Raw genomic sequence first — 26,111 nt, forward strand, 5'->3', positions numbered from 1 at the left:
TCGCTTTGCTTACGAATTAGAGCACAAAACAGAAAGCCAACCAAAACAGAGCGGCAAGCCGAAAGAAATCTAGAACGTGGCGTTACTTCTAAATGGCCGAGAGATTGGCAGTTCTCAGAGAGACAGGGAGTCATAGAGAGCGTGAGTGCGGAACAAATTTTTCGCCAGAGTCCCGCTTGGGGGTTTCCCACGTTCGCTGTGTGAATGAGGTATGTGTTGTGTATAGGCTCGATTTATCGATGTCCGGGCCACGAATTTCCGCCACCGTGCGAAAAACCATAGCACACTTTCCGGCACACTCGTGCTGCACTCCGTCAAGGGATGTTCCGCTTATGGGCCTCCCGCGAACCTGTGGCATTCGGCCAGCCCAACTTTAGATGACCGATAAGACGCGAGGCAGACTGATAGCCACGCAGGTGAACTTTTGGCATTCAAAGGACAGGTGCACTTTCGAAGACGGCTTTTCCAGGCTGACTGATTGCAATATTTTCCAAAATGAAACTAGTTATTCCAAAGTAAACAATTTTATGGGACACGATAAGATATACAGATGTGTTCTAGAGCGTGACACATACCCATTATTATGAATCTTTATTAAAGTAAAATATTTAATTTGGACTATCAACAACATTCTTTTCAGCCTTAAGTTTTTAGATGATTAGTTAATGCATATAAAAGAGAAAATGGAAGACGTGTGCAATAGGAAGGGGTTTTGTTGATCTAATGGTTCCTAACTCCTTCACCAGAAGTGGTAGTTAGTTCTTATAAAAATCCTGGAAGAACATTTTTGGAATGCCTTCACCATCCCCTAATCAAAAATTGGGAGTCCTCTTGCGGCTACGCGCCTGGGCTTAAATTACATGAGCCTTGTGCTGCTGACCACCCACTGCGCATCCGCGGCACTCTCTCTGGCTCTTTGGCCAAGTGCACGTGTTTTTTGCGGTTTTCGCATGCCTGGCCAAAGAGGAAAACCCTCAAAATATTTGTGGGCGAGCTTGGAAAAAACGTAAACAAAGTTTTGTGCGCACGCAACGAAGGAACAGAGTGGGGTAGGATGTGTTCCGCGTAGGTCCTTGTCAGGGGTGTTTCTGCTATTGATTGCGTAGACGACAAACAGGGTGTTGCTCGAGCAGTCTTTACTATGGTATACAATTTAAAACAAATACAATTTATACAAACAAAAGAACCCGGCAGGCAGGCAAGCGACGAAGCCGAAGGACTAGCCGAACCAGTGGGCTCCCATGCAGTCGCGTGTCCACTCAGTCTGGCAGACCCAGCACCACTCGAATCCGCAGCCAGCGCGTGTGCAGACCATGTGCATGCAGCCGCCTGGTGAAATGAGAAGAGGGTTTGGACATGTTACAAACTGCGTCTTGGGTATCTTCGATGCTCGCCTAACTCACCATCTCGCTCCGTGGGGGTTCGGCATTTTGGACAGGGCTTGGTGCTGACTTTGATGGTGACATTGCTGGCCTCCTCCCATCGCGCCTCGGCAGCTCGCTAAAAAAGCGCACGATTATACAAGTGGGAATGACTGGGCCGCATAAGAACCAACTCACATTGGGATCCACGGTGTACTCGCAGGAGTTTTGGGCACTGGCGCCTGTCCCCTCGGGCAGACACTCCCCAATATGGTAGCCCTGCAGGCAATTGCGGCAGAACACGTAGCCACAGCCGTTCTGGCAGGTGACCTTGCGACAATCGGGCTCCACCAAGAGGCCCATGCCGCAGCCTGGCTGGGGACAGAGTACTCCACCTGCCTGTAGGACATACTCCTCGGTGGCGAATCTCTGGTAGCGATCGTACTCCTCGCGTGTCAGCAGCTTGAAATGATGGATCTCCTCGATGAACGAGTGCTCGCAGCCTGCGGGACAGGGCAAGGTGTAGCCAAAGTCCGGATGCGGCATAAACTGGCGCTCGCCCAACCGGGAACGGCAGTAATGGCGGAAACAGTCGATGCAGGTTACGTGCTGCGATGCGCATGGAAAAACCAAAACGGTATCACTGCGAACGTAAAAGGCAAATATATATTTAATTAGTTTTAGATTTTAAAGGAACTTTTTATGCCATTTTTATAAATATGTGCTTCAAAATTTAGCCAAAACATTAATTGTGATTTCATGAAAAGATAGGCAATTAGATGTGCATATTAAAGGACATAAAATAATTCCTGAATTATGGTCATTATAGCTTAATAGCATAATCACCTCACATCTGTGCAGGCCAGGCAAGGGACATTCTTGATGTTGTTTTTGATAAGATTCAAGGGAGCTGCAAAGTCCTTCTCCCCGCCGGAAACATGCTCAGCGCACTTGAAGAAGAACTCGGCGAATGGGGGATCGCCAGCCTCGTTGTCCACGCAGGCCACCTCCAGACTTTCGCAATGACCGGGAATTCTACGCGACTTCAAAACATCATCCCAACACTCAGGATCACGATGGACAGTGAAGGCCCCGCCCTTGCATAGGGCGCAGCGCACCCGAAGTTTGCCATTACACAGCTTATCGCATTGGCTACAATGCACAAAGAAATGTGCTTTGGCACGGACTCTTTCTAGACAGGATACGCGAGGATTACAAGGGGATTAGTTTCGAAAAAATAACTCGTTTCCTACCTTCAGCGCTTATATTTAGACGCTCCTCGCTTTCCAGCTGCAAGTCCAACAGAGTTTCATTTAGCGGCTTGGAGGCTTCTTCACTCAGCGAAGGTTCCTCCTCCTCCAAAGTTGCCGACTGGATTTTTTGGCGCTGTACGGGCGGTCGCAATCGAATGGCATGCAGAATGCTTTGCTGACCCAAGTCACATTGCTACTAGAAGTTCGTAAAAGTTAACTTCATGTTGGAGATACGTCCAATTAGCTTCATACCTCTATAGTTGTGGCATCGCTTAGTTCCTTACCGGCAAATATTATCTTTAGATCATCCGGCTGAAGTCCCAATTGTGGGGCCACCAGTTCTTTTACGTTCTTAATATCCCACTGGGGCTCCAGATTAACGGTCAGCGTTTTGCCCGTGTTCGTTTTCACATAAATACTCAGCGTGTGCGTTAGTGTTTTCCCTCCAAATTGCAACAGCTCCAGCATTTTGCGTACAAAAGTGGCAATAAATTTAAAAATAAAACTCATTTGTTATCAGCTGATCGGAGGTCTAGTTTCAGTGCAGTGTATATAGTTCAGTGTTGCCAATCGTGGTTTACTTACGCGCTGCCAAACACCAGCTGGCAGCCATTCGCAGGGAAACGCGGACACGCAGAAAGCGCACAATTGAAAAAGTCGGAAAAATATAAATGTAAGAGGTGTATGGAAATGTCAGGACTAACTTACAGAGAAATCAATGGCGACATATTTGCCTGCCAAGGTGATTATTCCATGTGCCACTGCGTAGCTGCCGATTTGCGAATGGGCAGAGGAATAGCTGTAAAGTTTCGGTAGGTAATGGTTTAGTGTTTCTGATAAAATACAGAAATACAGTTTTCTCTTTTTTAGCAACAAATTTGGACAGTTGTTAAATTTGCAAAGGCAAAATGTTCAGCCGGGCGGCGTGGCTATCCTTCAGGACCAGCAGCGATATATTTACTATCTGATCACCAAGAAATCCAGCTGGGGAAAGCCCACCTACGAACTACTCCAGAGTTCCTTGATCGCCATGCGAAAACACATGGTATGTGGGCTTAACTATCATCTCTATAAAGTGTAGCATACCATATCCGCACCATACCATATTCGCAGATATCCCACCAAGTACCCAAGTTAGCCATGCCCCGCATTGGCTGCGGTTTGGATGGCCTGAAGTGGCCCAAAGTTAAGGAAATTATTTGCCAGGTTTTTCAAGGGGACGCTGTGGAACTGGTGGTTTATAATTATGTTGCTAAAAAGTAAATGGCACATATGAAACTGAACAATTCCATTATTTCCCCTGTGGCGGCACAAAATTGTAGACGACAATCTCCACTGGTTCTTGGCCGAAAACGTACTCGAGGACTCCGCTGACCTTTTCCCATTCCAAGCCATCAATTCCACAGCCAATTTTTGGGATGGCAAGCTTATCCACGTTGTTTTTGCGCTAATGTATGAAAGAAAAAATGTTGTATTTTTAGTATTGCTTGCTTAACATATATATAAACAAAAGCAGGAATAAATCCCATTAAGACATGTATTTACCATATGCTCGCGCATCTGCTCCAAAGATGCTTGTACAGATTCGTAGGTGGGCTTTCCCCAGCTCTGAGGCTTGGTCACCAGGTAGTAAATATACCGCTGGTCATCCTTCAGCACTGCCACATCTCCACTGCCCGCTTGTTGGGATTTCAGTTCGTCCAACCTTCCGAATACCTTCTTGAACTGCACGGCAATCCCAGCACCCATCGCCAGATCGGCACCCACACAGTGCGCCAAGGAATAGGTCTTTGGGGCGGAGAACAGATCCCCATCTACCTCGCTGAGGGTGTACTGAGGTTTCGATGACATTCCGACCACAAAAGCCCGCCGAAATGCGCCACGTAGTTCTAAAAGTTTGGGAGAATACATTTCGGGTTAATAAAGGTTTTTAGATCTGTCAGATTCAGTGTAAAAGGCAGCTACTATAACTAGGCACTATTCTGAAACCAATAATCATAAAAGGTACATTAAAACTCCTATATTTGGTTAATGTCCTCTCAAGGCCGTGTTTTTTTATTAATACATTAAATTCAGTATAAATACCCAAATATATAAACTCTGTGTGCTATAAAAAGATCTTAGGTGTAGCGTTCTTATTAACTATATAAGTATTTGGTGCATTTGGTGCCACAAGTCCCAAGTAAAACCATTTCGAGTGTCAAACAAAGATGGCTATATACAGTTTTCGATTTCCTTAAAAGGGAGTCTTTTCGCGGTGAAGCGAATTCCGAGATCCGCTGACGGACCTCGATGGCAATTGGATGGTCTTCATGTGCCGGCAGGTGGGACAAACCACGTTCAACGTATCCTTAACCATTTGTGGCGGAGTGTAAAAGAAGGCAATGATGTCCACGCTATCCTCGGCGAAAACCAGATCCAGCAAACTCCGCACGCGCAGCCAATCTAAACGGTCGATGCCGCATCCAAGTCTGGGAATGGCCAACTTGGTCACTCCGTGCTCCCGCTGTATGAGGAAAGATAAACAGCATTTAATATCAGGTACCCAGTTCTAATACATTTTGATGATCTTGATAATGAAGTTTACCCTTTCTATTATTTTTGGTAATGCAGTCCTTAAGGATAAAATTTCTCACCATATGTTCTCGCATGGCCAGCAAAGCGTAGTAGAGAGCTGTGTAAGTGCACTTTTCGTGGCTGCGCTCCTTGGTCACCAGGTTGTAGATATATCGACCATCCTGCTCCAGGACTGCCACGTTCCCGGTATGCTTGTGCTGACGCTTCAGGTCATCCACTTGGCCGAATTTGCAGCGGAATTGCAGATTTATGCCCGCGCACATCGCGAAATCTGCACTCACGGAGTGCACCAAGGCATAGTTCTCCGGCGCACTGAACAGGTTCCCCCTGGCCTCCGTAATCTGACACTTGGGAGCAGCCAGCTGTGGATAATCTGAGTATTACCCCATTGTGCTTTGTTTATAAACCATGTTGGATGGCTCACCTCCTTGGACATGTCTTCGTGCTCACAAATGAGTATCTCGATGGGATACTCGCTCTGGGAGAAGGTCTGCTGCACCAGGCGCTTCACTTGCTTCCATTCGAGGCCATCCTTGCCGCAGCAGATCCGGGGCATAGCCACTTTGGTGATCTCGTGGTTGCGCTGCAGAGACAGTACAGTGAGAATTGCACAATACACAATTATCAAAAGCTATAGTTCGCTAGGTGACGGAGGTTCAATCTTAAAAAAGCTTTTACACCGTTTGTAAAAAAATATTTTAGTACAATTCTGAGGGCTTTACATATACATACTTCTATTTGACGGACAGACGGACCTAGCCAGATTGACTTTGCTACAGATTCTGATCAGGAATATAATCGGTATAGGGTCGGAAACATAACACAACAAAACATACTTCTTAAGGAATCTACCAAAGGCATTAGAATAATTATTCTAATACATATTCTTGCTTTTACTCTACGAGTAACGGGTATCAAAATCTTGTATACAAGATCTTTAGAAACTGACTTTACTTTCTCCTAGCCAAAGATAATATTTTAAAAGAAAATTGCCGTTAAGATGGGTAGATAAATGGTCCGGCAGCTACTGTGTCCCAAAGTCCAAATAAATTAGCTGCATGCATACATATTTCTTGAAATGGTTTTTTGACTGAAATTCGGTTGACAAAAGGGGCGAACTGTTTTCAGATACTCTCTGTATCTCAATGTCCAAATGAATTAACTGTAAATTGACGAGGGCAGCGCCAAAGAAACCCGTTTCCCAAGCGTCGAATTGTATTTACTCTTTGGGGGAAATGTCACTTGCTTACCGGGCAAACCCCACTCCACCACCACCAGCAAGACGGCACTTCAAGAGCACTCACCATATGTTCCCGCATGCAGATCAAAGCCGCCTGGACATCGTCATAAGTGCAGGCGTCGTAGAGACTCGACTTGGTCACCAGATAGTATATGAATCGGGCATTATGCTCCAGCACGGCGCAGTTGCCTCTGGAAACCCTTCTTTGCCGTAGTTCGTCCACATCCCCGTAGATCAGCGCAAACTGCCAGGCGAGAGTTCCGCGTTCCGCCGTAAAGGACGACTCCACGGCATGGGCCAAGGAATGGGTCTGCGGTGCGTGAAATATGTCCAGCTTGGACTCCACTATCTTCACATTCGCCATGCCACACTACACCCTATATTCAGTGTTATATATACAACTGCAATTAGGCGGAAATTATTCTGATTGCCAGCCGAAACCGAAGCTCTCAATGCCAAAAATGATTTTCGTACTTACGTGCACGCGCGCTGGAAACTTTCACGTCGAGGTTGAAACTCGCGATAAAAACTTTTTCGGCTTCGGAATGGTTTTAACTGTGTGTTTTGGTTCTGCACAGAAACCTGCACAAAACCAGAATGAAAACAAAGCTATTAACGGATTCTGAACAGCAAGCGGCTAGTTGGCGGCAGCTTGTTTATTTTGGCGATTCGCCGATTTCCCACTCCCAATTTACAATGCCCGCCGTTGGAGATCACTAATGAATCGACTGCCTCGGCCGGCGGTCTGCAGCGGAATGCGCCATCGGAGCTCGGTGTGGATGTGGGCACGGGTATGGCTATGGGTGAAGCGACGTGCCGGGCGAAAGCCCAGCGAGAATCTTCGAGCCTCAGTGACAACATTTCGCCCAGAGGCGCCGCCGCAGGGGTTCCAAAAATTAATGATTGCACAGTGAAAAAAATACCTAATTTTCCACATAATCAGTGATTTAAAGTTAATGTTTTATTTGCGAATATTATTGTGCTTCGTGTGATGTTAGAAACATGATTTTATCTTTGGTATGCGGAGTAAATTTCCGAAGTTAGATCGATTGGGTCGTTTTCAAACCTAGATTGCTGTTTTTACTAGACTTTTACTATTTGTTAAAAACTTAACAAAGGAAATCCAAGGTTAAAAAAAAAATACTATGATTTGATTATTATGAGATATACTTTATAAGAAGCCCGTTCGAAAACACAAGCCTGTTCTGAATACAGAACATGCACTGAAATTGAATATTGGTCACTTGTTTTTAAATTTCACCGAACTTTTTGGCATGACAATCCAATCCACTGAATCACAACGACGATAGTGATGATGATTGCTGGCGCTGATGATGACATACATGTGCTAGCAAGTGTGAGTTGATACCGCTTTGTTTGTTTCAGCAACAAGTTGACTTGACATCGCCCAAAATCGTCAAAGCCGCTGTAACAGCCAATTAAGAACTTGTGCAGGCTTTTGATAGCGTTTTATAGATTAATGACGACGGATAGTTACCGATCGGAGCACCTGTGTATGAATGTGTACCTGTGCGTGGGCCGCTGTCAAAGGTAATCGGCGCCCATGCGCTAAATAGGGATCGTAGACCGACTACGTTGTATGTATAAATATCAATATGACTTAAATTATTCGTTAATTGGATGGCAGGTGAAATGAAATACACCAACTCACTACCATACACACAAACACCGAACAAATAACCATATTAAGTGACAAGTTGTATTCTAAAACAAACAAATCAGGCAGCAGAGCGGCAGCAGCGTTTCGATTTAGTGTGAGGTAAAAACTTTACACTTTGGTCGATTGCTAACTCGGATGTAGAGAAAAATATTTGCTTTACTAGTTAATAAGGTTAAAACTATTGCCAACATATAGAGAGACTAAGAGATTCCAAGATATAAAAGAAAAATGTAGCTTTACATATACATTCTAAAACAAATATTTAAATTGACTTAAAATGGAGAAAAGTTTCAAAATGCAAATGTGGAAAAAGAGATCACTAGAAACCTTTTTTATAAGGGTCTGCAATGACTGGCAAATTTGAAGACCAGACTCAGCGTGTGGGGTTTAAAAATTCGTTATATATGCAATATTAATATTTTTACAACGTAAATTAAACAGAAAACTATGCAAAAAAGTTATTTATATTGTCATATGCCTATATCATAGAGTATATCCTTTTTATCCAATAAAAGCTTAAATTCCAATTGGAATGACTAGGCGCCAAGATGCGTGGGTAGTTGTCTCCGCTAAGCGGTACTACGTCATCTCAGAATGCCACCAATTATTTGCAGCTTTTCGCAAAAAAAAAGAGAACAGCGAAAACAAATCAATTGCCATGCGTGTAATTCCCTAAATTCCCTAATAGACGTAGTGTTTTTTAAGTAGATATTTTAACAGAGTTTTGAAGCTAAATAACTGCTCGCTTTATAACTCTTTTACGCATGTCCCGCGACAGCTTTGAACGAATGGTTTCATTGAAATTCATACTACGCTTTTCCTCCCCATGGGGGGCACCTTGTGAGGAAAAGCGATAGCTGCGAACGATGCCAGTTCACGGCAGTTCAGCTTGTCGCCTCGAACGATAAAGACGACCGATCCGGGGAGCTATAATATAGCATTATAACGTAGAAGTGGCGCTAGTTGCTGCTGTTGCCGCTGCTGCTGCTGTTGTTGTTGTTGTTGTTGTTGCTTTGTTTGTTGTGCTTATTACGTAAATTGCGTGTTTGTTTGTTAGTTGATTAAAATACTTTACGTAGAAGTGAATTTGTTAGGTGACGACGGCCCGCCAGATTTGTTTTCCTCTGGGCAATTAAACTGCGCGCGAGTAAATCTCCCCGAGAAAACAAGAGCAGCGTTGTGAGTCACTTGAGAATTAGAGAATAACTAAAAAGTGCAAGCGAAAAAGCACCGCTCACACTCGTCACGTCAGCTCAGCTGATTCTGATTGGGATTCTTACTCTTCTCTATCTCTCTCTCCCTCTCTTACTCTCTCGCCATTGCGATACGTAATACACACGTAGCAAACGCTGTGGTTATATTTTTGTGGGTTACGTTACCTTATTTGCCGACATGACTGCGTTGACATTGCTACGACGATCAGTTACGGCGGTCAGCTGCCATGCCCACGCCCACGCCCACGCCCACGCCCCCGTTCGCGGCACGAATTGGCGGTGTTTGCCACAGCTTCAAAGGCGCCAGTTGCACTTGCACGTAAGTGGGCGACATGCTGCTGCGCTTTTGGCCAGCAAAACAACAGCAGCATCAGCTGCTGCAGCTGCGCAGGCGCCAAATGCGCATGCTAATGTTGGCGGTAAGTTCAAAGGCTGTATCTGTGCAAATAGCGCGTGCACTTGGTAATTTATGATGCGGCAGCAGATTCTTGCATCCGATTCATTTTAGACAACCGTAACTAAGTAGAATCGTAGCTTGGCCGAAAATGAGCCAGTTTAACGGAAAACGGTAATAAAGGGATATCTTAAATTCAATACCTCAACCGGTTACAACCGTTCAATTCAATAATATAATTAAATATCTCATCACATCTTAAAATTGCATCTCGCTGATTAAAGAAAAATCTTATATTAATTATAAATTAAACGAATAAATTGAAAAATCAGTCCGACTAAGTTTTAGCTGCCATTTTTAAGGCATAGTACTGAATATCAATATATCAAGTACTGAAATTATTCTTAAATACATTTGTATTTAAGCTCATGACAACTTTTGTTTTGAATTTTTGTTTGTTCTTTTTGGTGGTTACGGTTCTCTCTTCATATTTCAGCCGGTTTTTGCAAACATTTTGTCATAATGACGCCCACACGCCTCGCTAGCGAATTTCCATATCTATCTTTATAATTAAACAAATGCTTCTCCTTTGTCAACACAGCAAAGCCCCGAAAATTAAATGGGCAGGCAGACAAGTGGGTATTCCATAATGAAATGGGGGACTGGCCTTTAATTTACGTTAGAAACAATACATGAAATCGAAGAGCCACTGGGAATGGGAATGCCTTGCATTTCTTACTAATCACAATTTAATAGCCTCATTGAAAGCCCATTAAGACCCACTCTTCCTTTTTATTGCCGAAAGTGAAGCACAATTTAGCAACTGGTTTCACTTCAATTGCCATTTCATTCACACAAGACCCATTCCAAGAGAGCGGATCGATCATTTGTCTGCCATTACTCAAAAAGGTGTTAATGAGCGCACCGAATCGGTCATAATACTTGTTCATCCAAATCCAACAGTTGTTATTACCTAATGTACTCGATTACTCCAGACTGATTGGGGTCTGTTCCCCGAGACTACAAACGTACTTCGGGCTGTAGGCCAGGCCTGATAAGATAACAAGCCCCTGATCAGGCTAGAAATCCCATATGAACTGGTATAATATTAAATAATTAGCAGATGGGGTGTTGGCTATTTTTGTGTTATTGATAAAGTGTACCAAGTAGTGTTTGATCCATTTAAAGCGAAAATGTGTCATTTGGTTGGGAAATAAGTTTGTTATTTTCTAGAATGCTATTGATTTCAGGTTTATCTGGTTAATAACCTATTGAGTGCAACAACTTATAGATATAGTAATATGTAAAAATGTTGTACTTAGAATTTATTTATTTTCCATACTGCATAATTATTTTGTTGCCCATTACATTTTTCTGAGTGGTGTGACTGGATGTCGATAAGATAAAGCTCGTGAATCCATCAACTAAATTGGGCCCTTAGCTGGGTGTTTATGTGCTCATATTTGTCACCCTCACTTTCGTTGTGTAAGGTCAACAAAATTATGTGGATTAAAAAGAAATACGCCCATCCACAACCCCTTCCCCTCCCCCTTTTCGCAGCACCCACCCGCCGAGTAAATGAACTCAAATTGAAATGCCCTAGACCGTCACTCCTCCAACTTGATCACTAGCCATTCATTTCAACGCATCAATTTCCAAGTACAGAAATAAGTTCCACAAGTTCAAGGTCATTACCAGGCACACACAGATACTCAGCCCACAGAGGCAAGCACGAATATATTTGAAATACTCGCACACAAATAATAAATAAGCTAGCGAATAAATAATGGGTGTATATAGACCGCGAGCCCCTCATAATAGAATAAGACGGAGAGACGGCGCCGAAGAAATAGGAAAAATAAAATTATAAACACGTTACACGCGCTAGACTTTTTGAGAGATGACTATATGTATTTATACCGACTATATAACGTTGAGATAGCCTGCGAAAACCCAGTAGAAACCTGACCAAACATAATGCTGATAAGCATATTCGCTCCGAGAATTTCGGGTTTGCCAAAAAGAACAAATAAACAATAGGAGATAGAGCATGTACATATGTATAGACCCCTCCATGGGTTGTTTGCAACCGTCTAGTGTTCTTAGTATGGGTGAGAGATTGCCAGAACAATTAGAAGTCCGCTTGGTCGCCTCCAAGTGTTTTGAACGCTTTCCGTTCAGCTGCAGTCGCTCATACGCCGCGTATCCGAACGCACACGTTCCGCTCTTCGCAATCGACACAGTTCCAAATTCTAAAGCGAGCCCAACCCTCTTGTAGACTCTGTCACCGCATACCGCACCATGTCCTCTGTTGCTCCGAAACTGGTGGCCGTTGCCGAGTCGCGGCGCTTCATGATTGACTGCTTCAAGGCGGTGAAGGTGCCCCAGGCACATGCCGAGGCCCAGGCGGATCTGCTGGTGGCCGCGGACCATCGGGGACACTTCAGCCATGGCATGAACCGCCTGGAGATGTACATCAACGATCTGGCCATCAACTCCACGGACGGAGCGGCTGTGCCCAAGATCCTGAAGGAAACCCCGGCCACCGCCTGGGTGGATGGACTGAATGGACTTGGCGCCGTGGTGGGCAACTACTGCATGGATCTGGCCATCCAGAAGGCCAAGACAGTGGGAGTTGGCTGGGTTTGTGCCAAGGGATCGAACCACTATGGCATGGCTGGTTGGTATGCCATCAGGGCCATGGAGCAGGGCTTGGTGGGCATGTCCATGACGAATACCTCGCCGCTGATGGCGCCTACACGCGCCAAGGAGGCTGCTCTGGGCACCAATCCCTTGTCCCTGGGTGCTAATGCCAACAACGGCGACAAGTTCCTGCTGGACATGGCCACCACCGCCGTGGCCGTGGGAAAGATCGAGATCCAGCGCAGGAAGGGAGCTCCTCTGCCCGACGGATGGGCACAGGATCCCAGTGGTGCCGTGACCAACGATGCGGAACTGGGTTTCAGCACTGGCTGCCTGATGCCCTTAGGAGGATCGGAGCTGACCTCCGGCTACAAGGGTTATGGCCTTGGCGCCATGGTAGACATTCTGACGGGCGTCATGTCCGGAGCCAACTACTCCACTCAGGTGAGGAAGTGGACACATGCTGGCGCCAATTCTGCGGCTGATCTCGGCCAGGTATTCATCGCCGTGGATCCCAACTGCTTTGCTCCCAACTTCGAGGAGCGCATGAGCGATTTCAACTCCCGCCTGCGGGGCGCTACTCCGGTAAGAATATACCCAAAAAAAGTAAATGTAAAATGTCCCTCGACTATCAGATATCCCTTGCTCAACTAGTGGAAGTGCGAAGCAGGAATTTTAGCATTTTGTTGGCATAGCGAGCAAAAATCAAAAAAATTTCCAAAAGCGTGGGCGTTACAGTTCTCCACACAAGTGTTAGTGTGCGCGTGGCCAAAATAAATCGAATCATTAAAATATTTAAATTTAAATATTTATTAAGAATTAGTAAATATTTAAATATTTAAATTGTCATATTTAAAGTATTTAAAGCTTCAAGAAATGTATGATTTTCAACTATTAGTTAATATAAAACAGCTTGAAATACTAGTGAAGAAAGCACTTCATAATCTTATCAAAAATACATTTATATATACATATGTGTATAAAAATAGGTACCGGCACTCCCGTCACCATAATCTTAATCTCTTTAATTGCATTCAATGGGAATGAATTCCAAACAAAAAGTTATAATTTTTAGAAATATTAATACCATAAGCATTTCTATTCCATACATTTCGAATACACTTTTTGTTTTCCTGCACAATTAATATTTCCTTTTTTATTAATAGACCGATCCCAGCAAGCCCGTTTTGCTGGCTGGAGACAAGGAGAAGAATGGAATGGCTGATGTCGATGCCGCCGGCGGCATCCAGTATCTGGAGAATCAGTTGAAGACGTGCGCCAGCCTGGCCGAGAAACTGAAGATCAAGCCCTTGAGCTTTGTTTAAGCTCGAAGGAACTGGTGAACTTTTAGGGAGCCAAGCATACCACATACCATTGCCATATGTTGTATACGCTTCTGCATTTCGACGGACCAAAGCAATATGTTACTTTACACTGAGAGAAATATTGATATTTGCAAAAGTTCGACTTGCACTGGTGCCTATTTAAAGCTTGTTACATATCTCCTTGTTGCACTTAACGCATATTCCTAGTTCCCAAAAGATCGTCGTTGCTCTTTTTTAGTTATAACTACGCAGGATTAGGTGAGCTTTCAATCTGAAAGGCTAAAAATCTGAGTTTCGACACTCTTTTGTTGAATTAGTAATATTTTGTAGAGTAAAGACTTGCAGTTTGCACATTTATTATAAGTAGAGGGACCCCTACATTTTTGTTTAAAACAAAAACTGTTGTAAAATATACATATAGCTTTTGGCACTTGAGATACCCATGCTGTGTTCAGCAAATTCGGAACCATTAAAATTACTCTTTGACCAACAATAATGTGTCCGTATAGCATTTTTATTGGGATTTCAAACAAGGTGAATATAGTTGTTAAATTAACTATCATTAATTTAATTCGGACCAATTAGAAATTTAATGTTAACGTTGTAGGCGTGTCCCACGTATTTTTAAAAATCCAGAATCACCTCTTTCAAAGTGACTTCGGCCTCCCACTTGGCCTCCTTGTGGGCCATCGGTGACTTCAGGACCTTCCTGGACCTAAATTCCTGGCACTTTGTCTCGAAAAGCTTGGGTGGCATGGGTTGGGTTGGCGATGACACATGCATGGCGGTTCGCAGCTCTTCCGGATCCTCGGTGACACTCATGGATTTGATGAAGTCGATCAGGCGCTGATTGTCCTCAGTGAGGCGACGCTTCTCCTCCAGCATCAGCAGATTTTGGGCCTCGGCCATCGCCTGGCGGCGCCAGAAGTTCTTCAGACTTTTGTTTAGCTCCACCAGTTCCTCCTCGGTCATATCCACGTGAGCCTTCATGTCGAGGGTCTGCAGCTTGAAGTTCTCATCAACCTCCACCTCGGTTTCGTCGAATACCTCGCCGCCGAGGATTACCTTTTCCGATTCGGTTTGCAGTTTCCTGCAGGTGATCGACAGGGCCAAGAGTAGTTCCCCACTCTTCACATGCTTCTCCATTTGCTGAAATAATAATACCAATTTATAAGTAATATATAAATGAGTAATGGGGCTGGGGATAGGGGTTCACCTTGGTCAACTCGTAGCACTCGCCGGTCAGGATGCGCAGCTTCTCGTGGGTGATCTCGCGATCCATCTCCTGGTTGAGCTCGATCTTCTTGCGCACGTTGGTGAAGTACTGGAACTCCAGGCGCAGATCGTTGAGCGTGGAGTTGTTCTCCGCATCCATGCGCATCATTTCTCGCTGCAGTTCCGCCTGCATGTTGATGTACTTGGACTCCTCGGCGTTCAGCTTGCGTGACTCCTCCATGAAAGCCGCCTGGCGCTCCGTCAGCCAGTGGATCTTCTCATACTTGTGGGCATCCAGTTCAGTGCTCCTCAGAGACTCCACAAAGTCATTCAGTTGCTGCTGCATGTGTGTCATTCGGCGGACAATCTGATCTCGAATCTTGAATCTGTTTTCAATCTCTGTATTCACACGATCGTCGCGCTGCTCCAGGTAGATGGTGTAATCCTCCTTAAGCTGATCCCGGGTGGTGATGTTGGTGGCATGGATTATGTTCTCGGAGTTCGTTTTCATCGCTTCCACCTCCTCGGTTCGCCGGCGCACCTCCTCATAGTAATCCCTCAGCATCTCGTCCGCCTGCTGGTCATACATGCTCTTTACCCCGCCCAACATCACGTGGAAGCAGTCGCGGATGTGGTCGATCAGCTCCACCGTCTTGCTGTAGCAACGCACGTGCTGATCCTGCGTCTGCGACATGTCGTCCAGGAGCATCTTGATGTGGTCGTTCTTGGCCTGAATGATACGCTCCGAGCGCTCGCCCCACGCGGTCATCTCTTCGTTCAGCTCCTTGATCTTGATCTCGCGGCACATCTCGTGCCACTCCTCGTTGCCCTTCTCCTCCATGCGCTTGCCCATCTCCAGCTCACGCATCAGGGCATCCTGGAAGGATTTTTATTGATTAACCAGAACTAGAGCATAGTGTTCTAATAGGAACAATTCTACGGGTTATGAAAGAAACGAAACTTAAGAAGTATTCCAAATTCATATTAATAGCCCACCCGCATGATGAGCCGCTTCTCATCGATGGCAGCCTGTCGCTTGGCCTCCTTCTTGGCGGCCTTCTTCTCAGCCCTGGTCAGTTTGGGCGGTCCTTGGGGCTCCTGCTCCTCCTCCAGTTCCTGGAGGTAGTTTTCCGAAATGCGCGTCAAGCGCGCCAAAATTTCAGCCATTTTGCTGTGTGTATTAGTAGTTGAACTCAAGGCGTAAATCAATGGTGAAATTTTTGGAAAATCGGTTGGAGAGCTAAATTTGAATTGTGTGCCAGCTTGAAAGCTGAATCGAAGTTTTGCTGACAGCTTTCGATGGCAAATTCCAACACTGGCTACCAGCTTTTTTAACGACTTTTCGCAGCATCTGAAGCTTTGCCGCCCGACAGTGATTTCCTCAGTTCACTCTCAAAGCTCGGCTCGCGAGGTTGTTTATAGCGCCGCGACTGCGGGATTGCCAATAAGGATTCCTTTCCGGGTAGTTAAAGCCTGGCTGGCTTGCTCACTAAAGGCACGCCACAACGGCCTGTGTGTGTGCGTGTGTATCTGTGTGTTGCGGTCCTTTTTCCCGGCAGGCAGTGCCTTGTAAACAAAAATAACTCTGCTGCCGCGGCGAGGTTGCCAGCGAGGGTGGTTACAACCCCCAAATCTGAAACATCCGACGACAAAAGCAACTACAAAGCTCCGCGCAGGATAATTGGCAAGGGCACTCCTGGCTGCCAACTTTTTCGGGGTTGCAGACAGTCGGCAAACAAGCTGCGAATGCGACTTTAAACGTCCATAAACATTCAGCCACAAAACGAAATAACGAAATAAAAAACAACGATTGTTCGGTTTAACTGGGCATCGAAGTACCTCGCATCTGGTATCTGCAAGTGAAACTGCTACTGCATCTGTATCTGTATCTATTTGTGAGCGGCGAAAATGAGCGAATCCAGTGGCTATCAGAAAATGCCGCCCGGCTGGGACTGCAAATACGATCAAGCAACTGGAAATTGGTGAGTTGCATGTGCACAGCCCGACGTCATAAATATTTATGCATCCATTAACCACAATGTCGTGAAATGCGGACTCTACTGGGAGATGTGGGGGCCAGTAGGGGAAAACGGGGCTCCATTTGATAGGTTGCCATGGGAGGTAACTGATAAATTTGCGTGCCAAAGTTGCCTTGGGGTGGGTCTATCGGTGGGTGGTGGTGGGTGCATGTAGGGGGCCTTTGGGCTTAGGCCCGTACTTCTTGCCACATTGTCCTTAAAACGCTTTAAAATGGGTGGTGTTTGCCACGTCTGGCCTTATGGCCGATAAGGGAATTACTCGTTGGCTTGGAGAAGTTAGTGTTAATCAAGCTTTGGAGTTTCAAAAGCGCTACTGCTTAAAACTTACCATATTAACTCAATACACAATGGCTTAAAGTTTCTATTGGTTAACTTATTGCAGTTAATATTCGACTAAATTAGCTAGCCAAAAATTTCCAAATCATTACATTTATTATATATGCATTGCCTTATGTTTTGCATTTTATTTGTCTTGCGCTGAGTGAACTCAAAAACTGTTTAAAATTTAAATTGTTATTTTTGATATGTAATAGAATTTTAAATCGATTTTGTAAATTCATGTATAATCCCTTTGTTTTACACTTCATTTCGCTGTATTAAGCTCCTTAGCTACACACGTGTGGGTACAATTGCTCTGTGGACTACTTAAGGCTTCCTAGCCACTCCAATTGGCCTCGTTTCAGCGGCATAAATTGTGTCACTTCCGCGTCGTCGGATGCCAGCGGGGTCTTTAACTTCTCCCTAGCCTGTCTTACATACGAGTATAACTCAACCCCTTACGCTTAAAAAGCCTTGTGCAATTAAGCAACAAGCCCGGCGACTGTCATACGTTAATTCAAGAGGCCACTCAGCCGAAGACGAGCTTTCCATCCTTATGAAGTCCTCATCGCCATCCACCCTCTCCATTACCAAATCAGAGCAGAGATGGCCTGCCAAACGGAGATGGAAATGACGACTGAGCGTCCGCCTTTTGGCAGCTACTTGGCACGTGCCTTGGTTTAGGCGGTTCCTTTACCCTTTGCCCTTTACCTGTCCGCCCTCCCAAGGGATCATCAACATGTGGCCAGATTCCCAATCCAATCCAGGCCAAGCCACCACCAACCGGCCGGCTTAGGATGTGCCTCCACCCTTGGCCTGAATCCAGGAGCTTTCGAACGGCCCTGGGCGGGGGAGGTCATTTGATGACCTTTGATTTCGTAGAAGCTCATCTTCCATTTGGCTGCCCTCTTCCCATTCCAGCTATTACATAAACTATCTGACGAAGGCCATGCAGCTGGAGGATCCGCGCGGCCGCAGTTACAGGCAGTTGCAGAACGAGCGCTGTTCCACGGAGTCGATAGCCTTGCAGGTAAGCTCCCCTCCTCCCTTGCATTTTATTGATTTTTGATTCAAATGGAACCCTCGTACTTTGCAGCAGTTGGTCAGTCAGCCGCAGACGTCGCACAACAGCTCGCCGTACCACGTCCATCCCAGCAATAACTTGACTGCCATTCGGGCGTTCCAGGAGCGCCAGCAGCCCACGCTGCACAACGTCTCGACCAGTCCACTGCTGTCAACCTCCTCCGGCGGACACTTGGTGAGTACAAAATGAGCTGAGAATTAATGATGAGAGAATACGGTTGAAATCAGGTGTGGGCGTCATTAAATATGTGTATAAGAATGTCGTTCTTCCACAAAAAAAACGCAGTCATCTTCCGATTTTGTGATTATAAGTAGATAAGTAATCGCTGATTGGGGATATTGGTAAGGCCTATACATTTTGTCAGGAAAGAGGTATGTGATTGCTGTGTCCTCAAAATTATGACTGCAACTTTAATGTGATAGATAATTTTATCAATAGCATAGATTTAAGCTTTCAGCTTGCGAACATGAAAATTCATCATTCGAAGCACCTTTCTCATTTGACGTTCGAGTATCGACTATGAGTATGAGTATTTAATTAGGTTATTTTCCATTTAACCCACAGGAAATGTCCTCACCTCTGCCCTTTCAACGAGCTCGCGTGGGACCGAATCTCTCGCGGCGCTCCACCATTCAGGAGACCTCGTTTACCACGCAGGCGGAAACGGATGCAGTGGTGACCAAGATCCAGAACATGTTCCCCACCGCAGGCGAGAACCATATACGCCTCCTGCTCAAGCGGTAAGAAATTGGACCCGCCCTCAACCAAGTCCTTGTGCCAGCTCTGCTAATCCCCACTAATCTGCGTACTTACATCTATGTCTTCTCACACGCCGCCTAATTCTGCTGCTTACTGCACCTGTCTAACCACACGATTAAACGCTAATCCCACGCTTACTAACCCACTGCTCCAGCTACTACAATAGCGAGGCGGTTGTCATCAGTGCTCTGCAGGTGGAGAAGCACCCGGTGACCATGCCCGGTCCCTTCGTGACGCCCCCTTCGCAGCGGCACCTCTTCCACAGCAGCTCCGCCTTCTACATGACCCCACCGGCACGTCGGCCGGACACGGTAGCTAGTCGGCGCACGTCGCGCACGGCCAGTCCCCTGCCCGGTGGACGCTTCGGTAGTCTCGTGAGCGTGCAGAGCGGTCCTGGCGGTCCAGGCGGCCACCAGGTGGTCCTGCCACCCAGCTCGGCTGTTCCTGCAGCTCTGCACGGATCGCCCCTGTGGCGCAGTTCGCCTAGGCCGCACTCATCGCCCAAGATGAAGCTGAGGTTCGCTGGGGTTCCCGATTGAGGGACATTTTAAAGCTTTGGGACTGGTGGATTATTTAATATCTGTATTTCCTACCCTTCTATACCTATAGAACTTGTAAATTTGCTGTTTTCGTTCGTTTGTCCGCAAGTTGTCCGTATAGTAGAGAAATACCTCGAAGTGAAAACTAATTATGTAATATTTTTGTACAGTTTGTAACGAACAATTAAGCGATGTTAGGCTTGGGTTATTTTTTAAGTATTTCGTATCTTTTAATATAGTGCATTTGGTTTTTAATTATTTTATTAACATTGTTGAAAAATGTATTTAATATAATCCACGGGTTACTTGTTAAGTCACAAATTTTCAAACTCTAAATGTTGTAACATCATATTCTTTTAATTTCAATTTTCCTTCGTTAAATTAAAAATTATAATTTATAATGATATATTATAGCTTTGGTAAATAATATCAAATTTCCATCATAGATACATGAAGAACATATTTCCCAAGGCGGACGAAGAGCTGCTCCTCGATATCCTGGCCAATGCGGACAACAATGTCCAGTTTGCATCGCAGAAGCTGATTTCTTTGGGTTACACAAAGCGCGACATGCAACAGCCACACAGACCCAACAATCGGCCGCCGGATTTAAATACAGATCACGAGGCTGGAGGGGATCAGGGTGGTGTACATATACCACTGAGACCTAAGGAATACACAGAAGAGGAGAAGACCAAAAGTATGTTGAGTAACACATTTTAATGTCACATTTAAGTCAAATTTAATATCTTTTACTTACAGTGCAAACTTTGCTCAAGGAGAAGTACCCACAGATTGCCGAGCGCATTATCCTAATGGCTTTGGAATCCGTAAACTATGCAGAGGATAGGGCTTCTCAAATCCTACAAATTGTGCAGGACGAGGACGAGCAGCGGGCGCAAAAGCAGGCTCCCACGAATCCCAAGCACCTGGATCTTAAGAAAACCACAGGAACCGATCAGGTTGATGCTGCCAACCAGAAAGACAGGTAGACCTTGACTTTATGTTTTCCCGCTCACTCGATTTAAACCAACCGATCAAGGCCGTGGCCATCCGCTTTTTCCACCCACCAATCAAGTTTTTCTCCTTGGTCCGCTGCTTTATCCGTTTTTTAATCGACTGCCTATTTTCTATTTGAACTTTCTTTGCTGCCTCCGCCTCTGACTAAATCCCCGAACCACAAAAAAAAAACACTATTCGCTTGCCTTGCGTCACTTGATCATCCAGCCTGCCCGCCGTGGTGGAGCCCACCACCTCATGCAAGCCGAAGCCACCGCACAAGCGCCACATTCTACCATCGATCAATGTCACCACACCATCGACGTTCACCACCCAGATCATTTTGGCCCAGGCCACGCCCACGCCAACGCCCACAGCAGAGGATACGAAGCTGGAGACCCATCTGTCATCCATCTCCAGTGCTTCCTCATCGCATTCATATGCCTCACCCGCACAATCACCCCGCATCCGTCCGCAAAGCTACGAACGCCTGACCACCAAGAGCATCTTGGCCAAGAGCGGCTATAACCATTTTGGCCACCAGAGCGATACCAATAACTACAGCATCGACGGCTACCTGCATGGCTCCTCAAATGCTAGCTCCTACTCCTCCTACTCCGCATCAATGACGTCCTCATCGCTGGTCTCGTCGGCCCAGTCCAACTCCTCATCCATCGCGAGGAGGCCAGCATTCGAAAGTCGTGCTCGCACCAAAACCGATTCACTGAAGTATGCCCGCTAACACCCAAAACCGTTCCAATAACCGTTTCTGTTACCGTTTCGCTAAGTACAATCAATAGTTTTGTGCATGAGTTTTTTAAGGATTTCGCACGGATTGTAGCGAGAATCCGGTTTGAGATATTATTTTTTAACCTGATAACTCACTTTCTTTCGGCATGCCTTAAGCTGATATAATCTTTGAGATCTTTTAGTTAAATAAAAAAGAGAAGACTAAAAATGTAATGTTCTTAACAGGCATCGCCAGCACTCCTTTGGAAATTCACATAATTCGGAATCAGCGGAATTTCAATCTATTATCGAACGAATGGCCAGTTTGGGACCCAATTCCCAGCTAAGCAAGGGTGCAGATGAAAATCTTTTGCTGTAAGTTCATTTCAATGTCTATATAGTAAAAACAAAGTTACCTCTATGAGTACTTGAATTATGCTTTTCAGAGCCGATTATGTCACCTGGAACGGACCCAATACGAAGCTACTTCAGAAGCAGGTGACTCATGGACCAGATGCTAGTCTTCTCACAGATCGCACCTACAAGCCAAGAGGTGGGAACTCGGAGCTCTGCAAAGGACCCCAGTCCGGATTGGCCAAGGGCAGTATCTACGCTCAAGGCAGCAACAAGAGCCCCAACATCAAATGCAACTAGGCGGGAGTACGTCTTCTTGAATCTCCCCAAAAATGCCAAAGAAGTGAAGATGCATCTTAGTAACTAGCCAAGCACCACCCTCCACAATTAGACTTACCATTCATATGTGTCGTATAGTGTTTATTGATCTTATCCCAAAATGGCTACCAAATTCCACACGAGTACGTAGACTCAACAACAATATAAAAACCATGTCACATTCCATCCAAGCTCCAATTGTTTTTTAGTAACTCGTAAATAAACAGACTTTAAAACTAACCAACTAACTTAATAATAATGCGTGTCTGGAGAGAGGGGATTTCGGTACAAGAAGCACATGGGGGTTATCTAGACCTCATCCTCGTTGAGGAGCATGTTTGGTATGCCATCGGTGATGGGAAACACACGTCCTGTTTCCGGACACTCCAGTTGACCCTCGAGCACGTCGATCTCGAAGAGCAGGTGGTGAAGCTTCTGCAAAAGCAGCTCATTCTCCCCAACGTTTTCAGGCTGAACCGCAGGGATGTCATCTGTGAGTTCCGCCTGAAAAGTAAATTATAATTATTACAGAATCAAAAAAAATAAAAGTTATAAATGGTTCAATAAGTTCATACATTTACATATTAAAAACATAACATATAAAACTGTTTTTAAACGTTAATTTGTTTGGGAAACTACTAGTTATATTACTTACCACCTGAGCAGCTCCATAGACCGCTGACCAGTCCAGCTTGGGAAGAATTCTCTCTACAAAAGTTGGATTAAATTCGCTCTCCACCACTTCCTTTTTGCTAATCTGGATGCACAAATACTCCGTGAAACAATCAATAGGCATGATTTGGAATACCAGAACTCACCGTCAGTTTCAGGGGGAATCCCACTTTGACGCCCTTGATGGCCATGGAGGTCAAGAAGTTGTATGTGCTGAGTTTCATTTTCGGGCTTGTAAAGGCTTTATTAATACCAGAAGTAGCAGTAAACAATAATGTTTTTAAATAATATTTGCGGTGCACGTTGTATTCCTTCTTCTTCTTTTTTTGACATTCCCTACTGATGGACGATATCGATAGCTCGATACGCACTTGTCGATGCTCTTCAGCAGTTGGCAACGCGAGCCGTGAATTAAATATTTGAAACGTCCACACTGCACAAATTTTAATAAGAAATACTCACAACTGTCGCATTTTAAACGTTTTAATCTGGTTCTAGATGTAAATAAGGTTGGAAACCCTATAAAAACAGTGACCAAGAACGGAAAAAGGAGTGAGGAATAAAAATGGAAGACATATTCCACTGGTGCCGCGAGGGCAACTCGATTCAAGTGCGCCTCTGGTTGGACGAAACGGAGCACGACAACAATTTGGGGTAAAACTAAAAGAGGCAACTATCTTCGGCACTTTCTAATTGCTGCAGAGTGCAGTAAGAAAGTTAGGCCCTTCAGTAGCAACATTCTCTACCAGGAACATATATTTAGTCATCGCCGCCATCGCCTCAATACGCCCAATATTTCGAGGGTCTTTCAAGTCTAAGTGACGTCATGATTTATTCTTGTGTTGTGTAAACAGACGAATCAAAAATATATATGCATGCATATGTATGTGTATACTTTTCTGTGTGCATATCGCGAGCATAAAACCTGCACCCCATGCAATAAGTTTATATTGAATTTTACTTGTAGACACATTACATTTAAAATACATATATAAGTACCATCATACTTACAAATTAATTCCTGTCCTTTAGGGACGATCATGGCTTCAGTCCGTTGCATTGGGTGGCTAAGGAGGGTCACGCCAAGCTGGTGGAGACTCTGTTGCAGCGCGGATCGCGTGTGAACGCCACCAATATGGGCGACGACATCCCACTCCATTTAGCGGCAGCACACGGCCACCGCGACGTGGTCCAGATGGTGAGATAACACAGCAACCAGCTGGCTAACTTATTCAATAACTTATCTGCCTCTACAGTTGATAAAAGAGCGTAGCGACGTGAATGCGGTGAACGAGCATGGAAACACACCCCTGCACTACGCCTGTTTCTGGGGCTATGATATGATCTGCGAGGATCTGCTGAATGCGGGAGCCCAGGTGGGAATTGCAAACAAGGACGGGCACACACCTCTCGAAAAGGCCAAACCCAGTCTGGCAAAGAGGCTCCAGGATCTTGTGGAGAAGAGCGGCAGGGAGGTTAAGGTGATCAGCTTCAAGGAGCAAAGCTGGCAGGGCTTGAAGACGAGATCCCGGGATGCCACTTTGTCCCGTTTCAAGGGAATTAGTATGGGAGACCTAGACCTGCATACAAAGCTCTCGGTGACGCCATCAGGAGAAACTTGGAGAGGACGCTGGCAAAAGAACGATGTGGTGGCCAAGATCCTGGCTGTGCGCCAGTGTACGCCTCGTATATCGCGCGATTTTAACGAGGAGTTTCCCAAGCTGCGGATCTTTTCGCACCCAAACATTTTGCCTATTATTGGAGCATGCAATTCGCCACCCAATCTGGTGACCATTAGTCAGGTGTGTTGGATTTTAAATACTTAAGATATGGCTATATAAACTAACAATTCCATGTTCTTCAGTTCATGCCACGTTCTTCGCTGTTCAGCCTGCTGCATGGAGCCACTGGCGTCGTGGTGGACACCAGCCAAGCCGTAAGCTTTGCCTTGGATGTTGCGAGAGGAATGGCTTTCCTGCACTCGCTGGAGCGCATTATACCAACATATCACCTGAACAGTCATCACGTGATGATCGACGATGATCTGACGGCGAGAATCAACATGGGCGATGCCAAGTTCTCTTTCCAAGAGAAGGGACGCATCTATCAACCGGCTTGGATGTCGCCGGAGGCTTTGCAGCGCAAGCAGGCGGATCGAAACTGGGAGGCCTGTGACATGTGGAGCTTTGCTATTCTCATTTGGGAGCTGACTACGCGCGAGGTCCCCTTCGCCGAGTGGTCGCCTATGGAGTGCGGCATGAAGATTGCGTTGGAAGGTCTGCGGGTCAAGATTCCGCCAGGCACATCAACGCACATGGCCAAGCTGATTTCAATCTGCATGAACGAGGATCCCGGCAAGCGGCCCAAGTTCGATATGGTGGTTCCCATTCTGGAGAAGATGCGCCGCTGAAGGGAAGGGGAAAAACTATAAATGCCAAGCAAAAATGTGCCTTGAGGAACCTTAGATTTGCCAACTAATTGTAATTACTACTTTGTGTTACTTTTGTCTAACTGAGTTTAACCGAAAACCGTACCGAAATGGCAAAGCAAGTGCAGCGTTTCTGTCTAGAGCTTATGTTTCTGTGTCTCATTGTTGTGCGGGTGCTCGATTATTGACATTTTAAGTTTAATAACCATTATGATCGTATTTATACAGAAATATATTTGTTACTAACTAATTCAATTGATTGTATACCTCAGCAAATGCGGAACCACTTACGAGCGCTTTAGTCTTCAGAGCTTATTCGATGAGAAGCAAAACAAGACGAGAGCTTTTCGCCGGAGTGGGTGGCAATGCATCAGCGCAGCGGGTCGGGTAACGTGAGCACGGCGGCCCTGACCTGGTTTCCACTTCAGCACGCGATATTGTGCAGCTCGCGTGGGCAGAGCAAACTCGGCGATTCTAGAAGAGCGCGCCGGCGTGAGAAATTCGCGAGAGAAGCGGAAATTTGTTGTATTTGCTCGAAATAATTTACATTTATTATCCAATATGTTTTCATTTAAAGGTTTAGGGGAATATGTGTGTTTTTGATCATAACTAAGTTTTTTTTTAAAGCTTCATACTCTATTTCATATAAAATCAGCCTCTAAAGTTTTTTTTTTTTTTTTCTCAATTTATGTTTAAAGCGCATAAGAGAAAATTGCAATATATTTAATGACTTTTTTCATTGAATATAGCTTAAATCATTTATAATATAATTATTATTTATGTTTGTGCCATTATTTTGTTTCATTTGTTTGTTTCATTATTCAAAGTACTTTGCAAGTCGATAAGATACAAATATTATTGGTACTATAAATTTCCCTTCATAATTAAACAAATATTTGGTTTAAAAATATAACTTTCTAATATTCATGTACATGTACATATATTTTTTAAGATTTATTTTTTTTTTTA

At 45.1% G+C, this 26,111-nt stretch overlaps 9 protein-coding genes across 15 annotated transcripts; 4 read left to right on the plus strand and 5 right to left on the minus strand.

Moving 5' to 3' along the window:
* Positions 1 to 1,095: 1,095 nt before the first annotated feature.
* LOC6546488 (E3 ubiquitin-protein ligase parkin) lies at positions 1,096 to 3,193 on the minus strand. Its single transcript, XM_026977378.1, has 6 exons — positions 2,867 to 3,193; positions 2,615 to 2,807; positions 2,208 to 2,553; positions 1,560 to 2,004; positions 1,404 to 1,500; positions 1,096 to 1,329 (listed from the first exon to the last, which is right to left on the minus strand). The coding sequence occupies exons 1-6, from the start codon at positions 3,122 to 3,124 to the stop codon at positions 1,220 to 1,222; spliced, it is 1,449 nt and encodes a 482-aa protein (XP_026833179.1). The 5' UTR covers positions 3,125 to 3,193; the 3' UTR covers positions 1,096 to 1,219.
* Positions 3,187 to 4,024, plus strand: LOC6546489 (O-acetyl-ADP-ribose deacetylase 1). The gene is made up of 3 exons (XM_001973549.3): positions 3,187 to 3,426; positions 3,485 to 3,659; positions 3,728 to 4,024. Exons 1-3 carry the CDS (start codon positions 3,299 to 3,301, stop codon positions 3,875 to 3,877), a joined length of 453 nt encoding a protein of 150 aa, XP_001973585.2. The 5' UTR covers positions 3,187 to 3,298; the 3' UTR covers positions 3,878 to 4,024.
* Positions 3,837 to 9,324, minus strand: LOC6546490 (O-acetyl-ADP-ribose deacetylase 1). 2 transcript variants are annotated; one of them, XM_015157458.2, is made up of 3 exons: positions 9,188 to 9,324; positions 4,160 to 4,503; positions 3,837 to 4,061 (listed from the first exon to the last, which is right to left on the minus strand). In XM_015157458.2, exons 2-3 carry the CDS (start codon positions 4,463 to 4,465, stop codon positions 3,906 to 3,908), a joined length of 462 nt encoding a protein of 153 aa, XP_015012944.1. In that variant the 5' UTR covers positions 4,466 to 4,503; positions 9,188 to 9,324; the 3' UTR covers positions 3,837 to 3,905. The 2 variants fall into 2 exon arrangements, with proteins under 2 accessions (XP_015012944.1, XP_001973586.2); XM_001973550.3 differs by lacking the exon at positions 9,188 to 9,324 and having other exon boundaries at positions 3,906 to 4,061; positions 4,160 to 4,583.
* LOC6546491 lies at positions 4,638 to 9,251 on the minus strand. 3 transcript variants are annotated; one of them, XM_001973551.3, is made up of 6 exons: positions 9,188 to 9,251; positions 6,910 to 7,013; positions 6,496 to 6,832; positions 5,616 to 5,774; positions 5,251 to 5,553; positions 4,638 to 5,120 (listed from the first exon to the last, which is right to left on the minus strand). In XM_001973551.3, exons 3-6 carry the CDS (start codon positions 6,793 to 6,795, stop codon positions 4,851 to 4,853), a joined length of 1,032 nt encoding a protein of 343 aa, XP_001973587.1. In that variant the 5' UTR covers positions 6,796 to 6,832; positions 6,910 to 7,013; positions 9,188 to 9,251; the 3' UTR covers positions 4,638 to 4,850. The 3 variants fall into 3 exon arrangements, with proteins under 3 accessions (XP_001973587.1, XP_026833181.1, XP_026833180.1); XM_026977380.1 differs by lacking the exon at positions 9,188 to 9,251 and having other exon boundaries at positions 6,496 to 6,808; positions 6,910 to 7,254; XM_026977379.1 differs by lacking the exon at positions 9,188 to 9,251 and having other exon boundaries at positions 6,910 to 7,253.
* A 147-nt stretch (positions 9,325 to 9,471) lies between the features above and the next one.
* Positions 9,472 to 14,184, plus strand: LOC6546492 (uncharacterized oxidoreductase YjmC). The gene is made up of 3 exons (XM_001973552.3): positions 9,472 to 9,745; positions 11,999 to 12,948; positions 13,530 to 14,184. Exons 1-3 carry the CDS (start codon positions 9,505 to 9,507, stop codon positions 13,686 to 13,688), a joined length of 1,350 nt encoding a protein of 449 aa, XP_001973588.1. The 5' UTR covers positions 9,472 to 9,504; the 3' UTR covers positions 13,689 to 14,184.
* A 43-nt stretch (positions 14,185 to 14,227) lies between these two features.
* LOC6546270 (dynein regulatory complex subunit 2) lies at positions 14,228 to 16,166 on the minus strand. Its single transcript, XM_001973553.3, has 3 exons — positions 15,900 to 16,166; positions 14,905 to 15,780; positions 14,228 to 14,837 (listed from the first exon to the last, which is right to left on the minus strand). The coding sequence occupies exons 1-3, from the start codon at positions 16,068 to 16,070 to the stop codon at positions 14,313 to 14,315; spliced, it is 1,572 nt and encodes a 523-aa protein (XP_001973589.1). The 5' UTR covers positions 16,071 to 16,166; the 3' UTR covers positions 14,228 to 14,312.
* A 120-nt stretch (positions 16,167 to 16,286) lies between these two features.
* LOC6546271 lies at positions 16,287 to 22,282 on the plus strand. Of its 4 annotated transcripts, XM_001973554.3 has the most exons (10): positions 16,287 to 16,885; positions 18,182 to 18,290; positions 18,357 to 18,518; positions 18,909 to 19,084; positions 19,258 to 19,620; positions 20,089 to 20,342; positions 20,405 to 20,630; positions 20,870 to 21,370; positions 21,617 to 21,745; positions 21,817 to 22,282. In XM_001973554.3, the coding sequence occupies exons 1-10, from the start codon at positions 16,812 to 16,814 to the stop codon at positions 22,022 to 22,024; spliced, it is 2,202 nt and encodes a 733-aa protein (XP_001973590.1). In that variant the 5' UTR covers positions 16,287 to 16,811; the 3' UTR covers positions 22,025 to 22,282. The 4 variants fall into 4 exon arrangements, with proteins under 4 accessions (XP_001973590.1, XP_015014136.1, XP_015014137.1 ...); XM_015158651.2 differs by lacking the exon at positions 20,870 to 21,370 and having other exon boundaries at positions 16,293 to 16,885; positions 21,817 to 22,079; XM_015158649.2 differs by lacking the exon at positions 19,258 to 19,620 and having other exon boundaries at positions 16,293 to 16,885; positions 21,817 to 22,079.
* Positions 22,224 to 23,081, minus strand: LOC6546272 (multifunctional methyltransferase subunit TRM112-like protein). The gene is made up of 3 exons (XM_001973555.3): positions 22,861 to 23,081; positions 22,698 to 22,799; positions 22,224 to 22,546 (listed from the first exon to the last, which is right to left on the minus strand). The coding sequence occupies exons 1-3, from the start codon at positions 22,936 to 22,938 to the stop codon at positions 22,352 to 22,354; spliced, it is 375 nt and encodes a 124-aa protein (XP_001973591.1). The 5' UTR covers positions 22,939 to 23,081; the 3' UTR covers positions 22,224 to 22,351.
* On the plus strand, positions 23,062 to 25,397 carry LOC6546273 (integrin-linked protein kinase homolog pat-4). The gene is made up of 4 exons (XM_001973556.3): positions 23,062 to 23,368; positions 23,747 to 23,912; positions 23,971 to 24,516; positions 24,579 to 25,397. The coding sequence occupies exons 1-4, from the start codon at positions 23,280 to 23,282 to the stop codon at positions 25,122 to 25,124; spliced, it is 1,347 nt and encodes a 448-aa protein (XP_001973592.1). The 5' UTR covers positions 23,062 to 23,279; the 3' UTR covers positions 25,125 to 25,397.
* The last annotated feature ends 714 nt before the right edge of the window (positions 25,398 to 26,111 follow it).

Source organism: Drosophila erecta, unplaced genomic scaffold, assembly GCF_003286155.1.
Source record: "Drosophila erecta strain 14021-0224.00,06,07 unplaced genomic scaffold, DereRS2 tig00000021-arrow-pilon, whole genome shotgun sequence".
NCBI lineage: Eukaryota > Metazoa > Arthropoda > Insecta > Diptera > Drosophilidae > Drosophila > Drosophila erecta.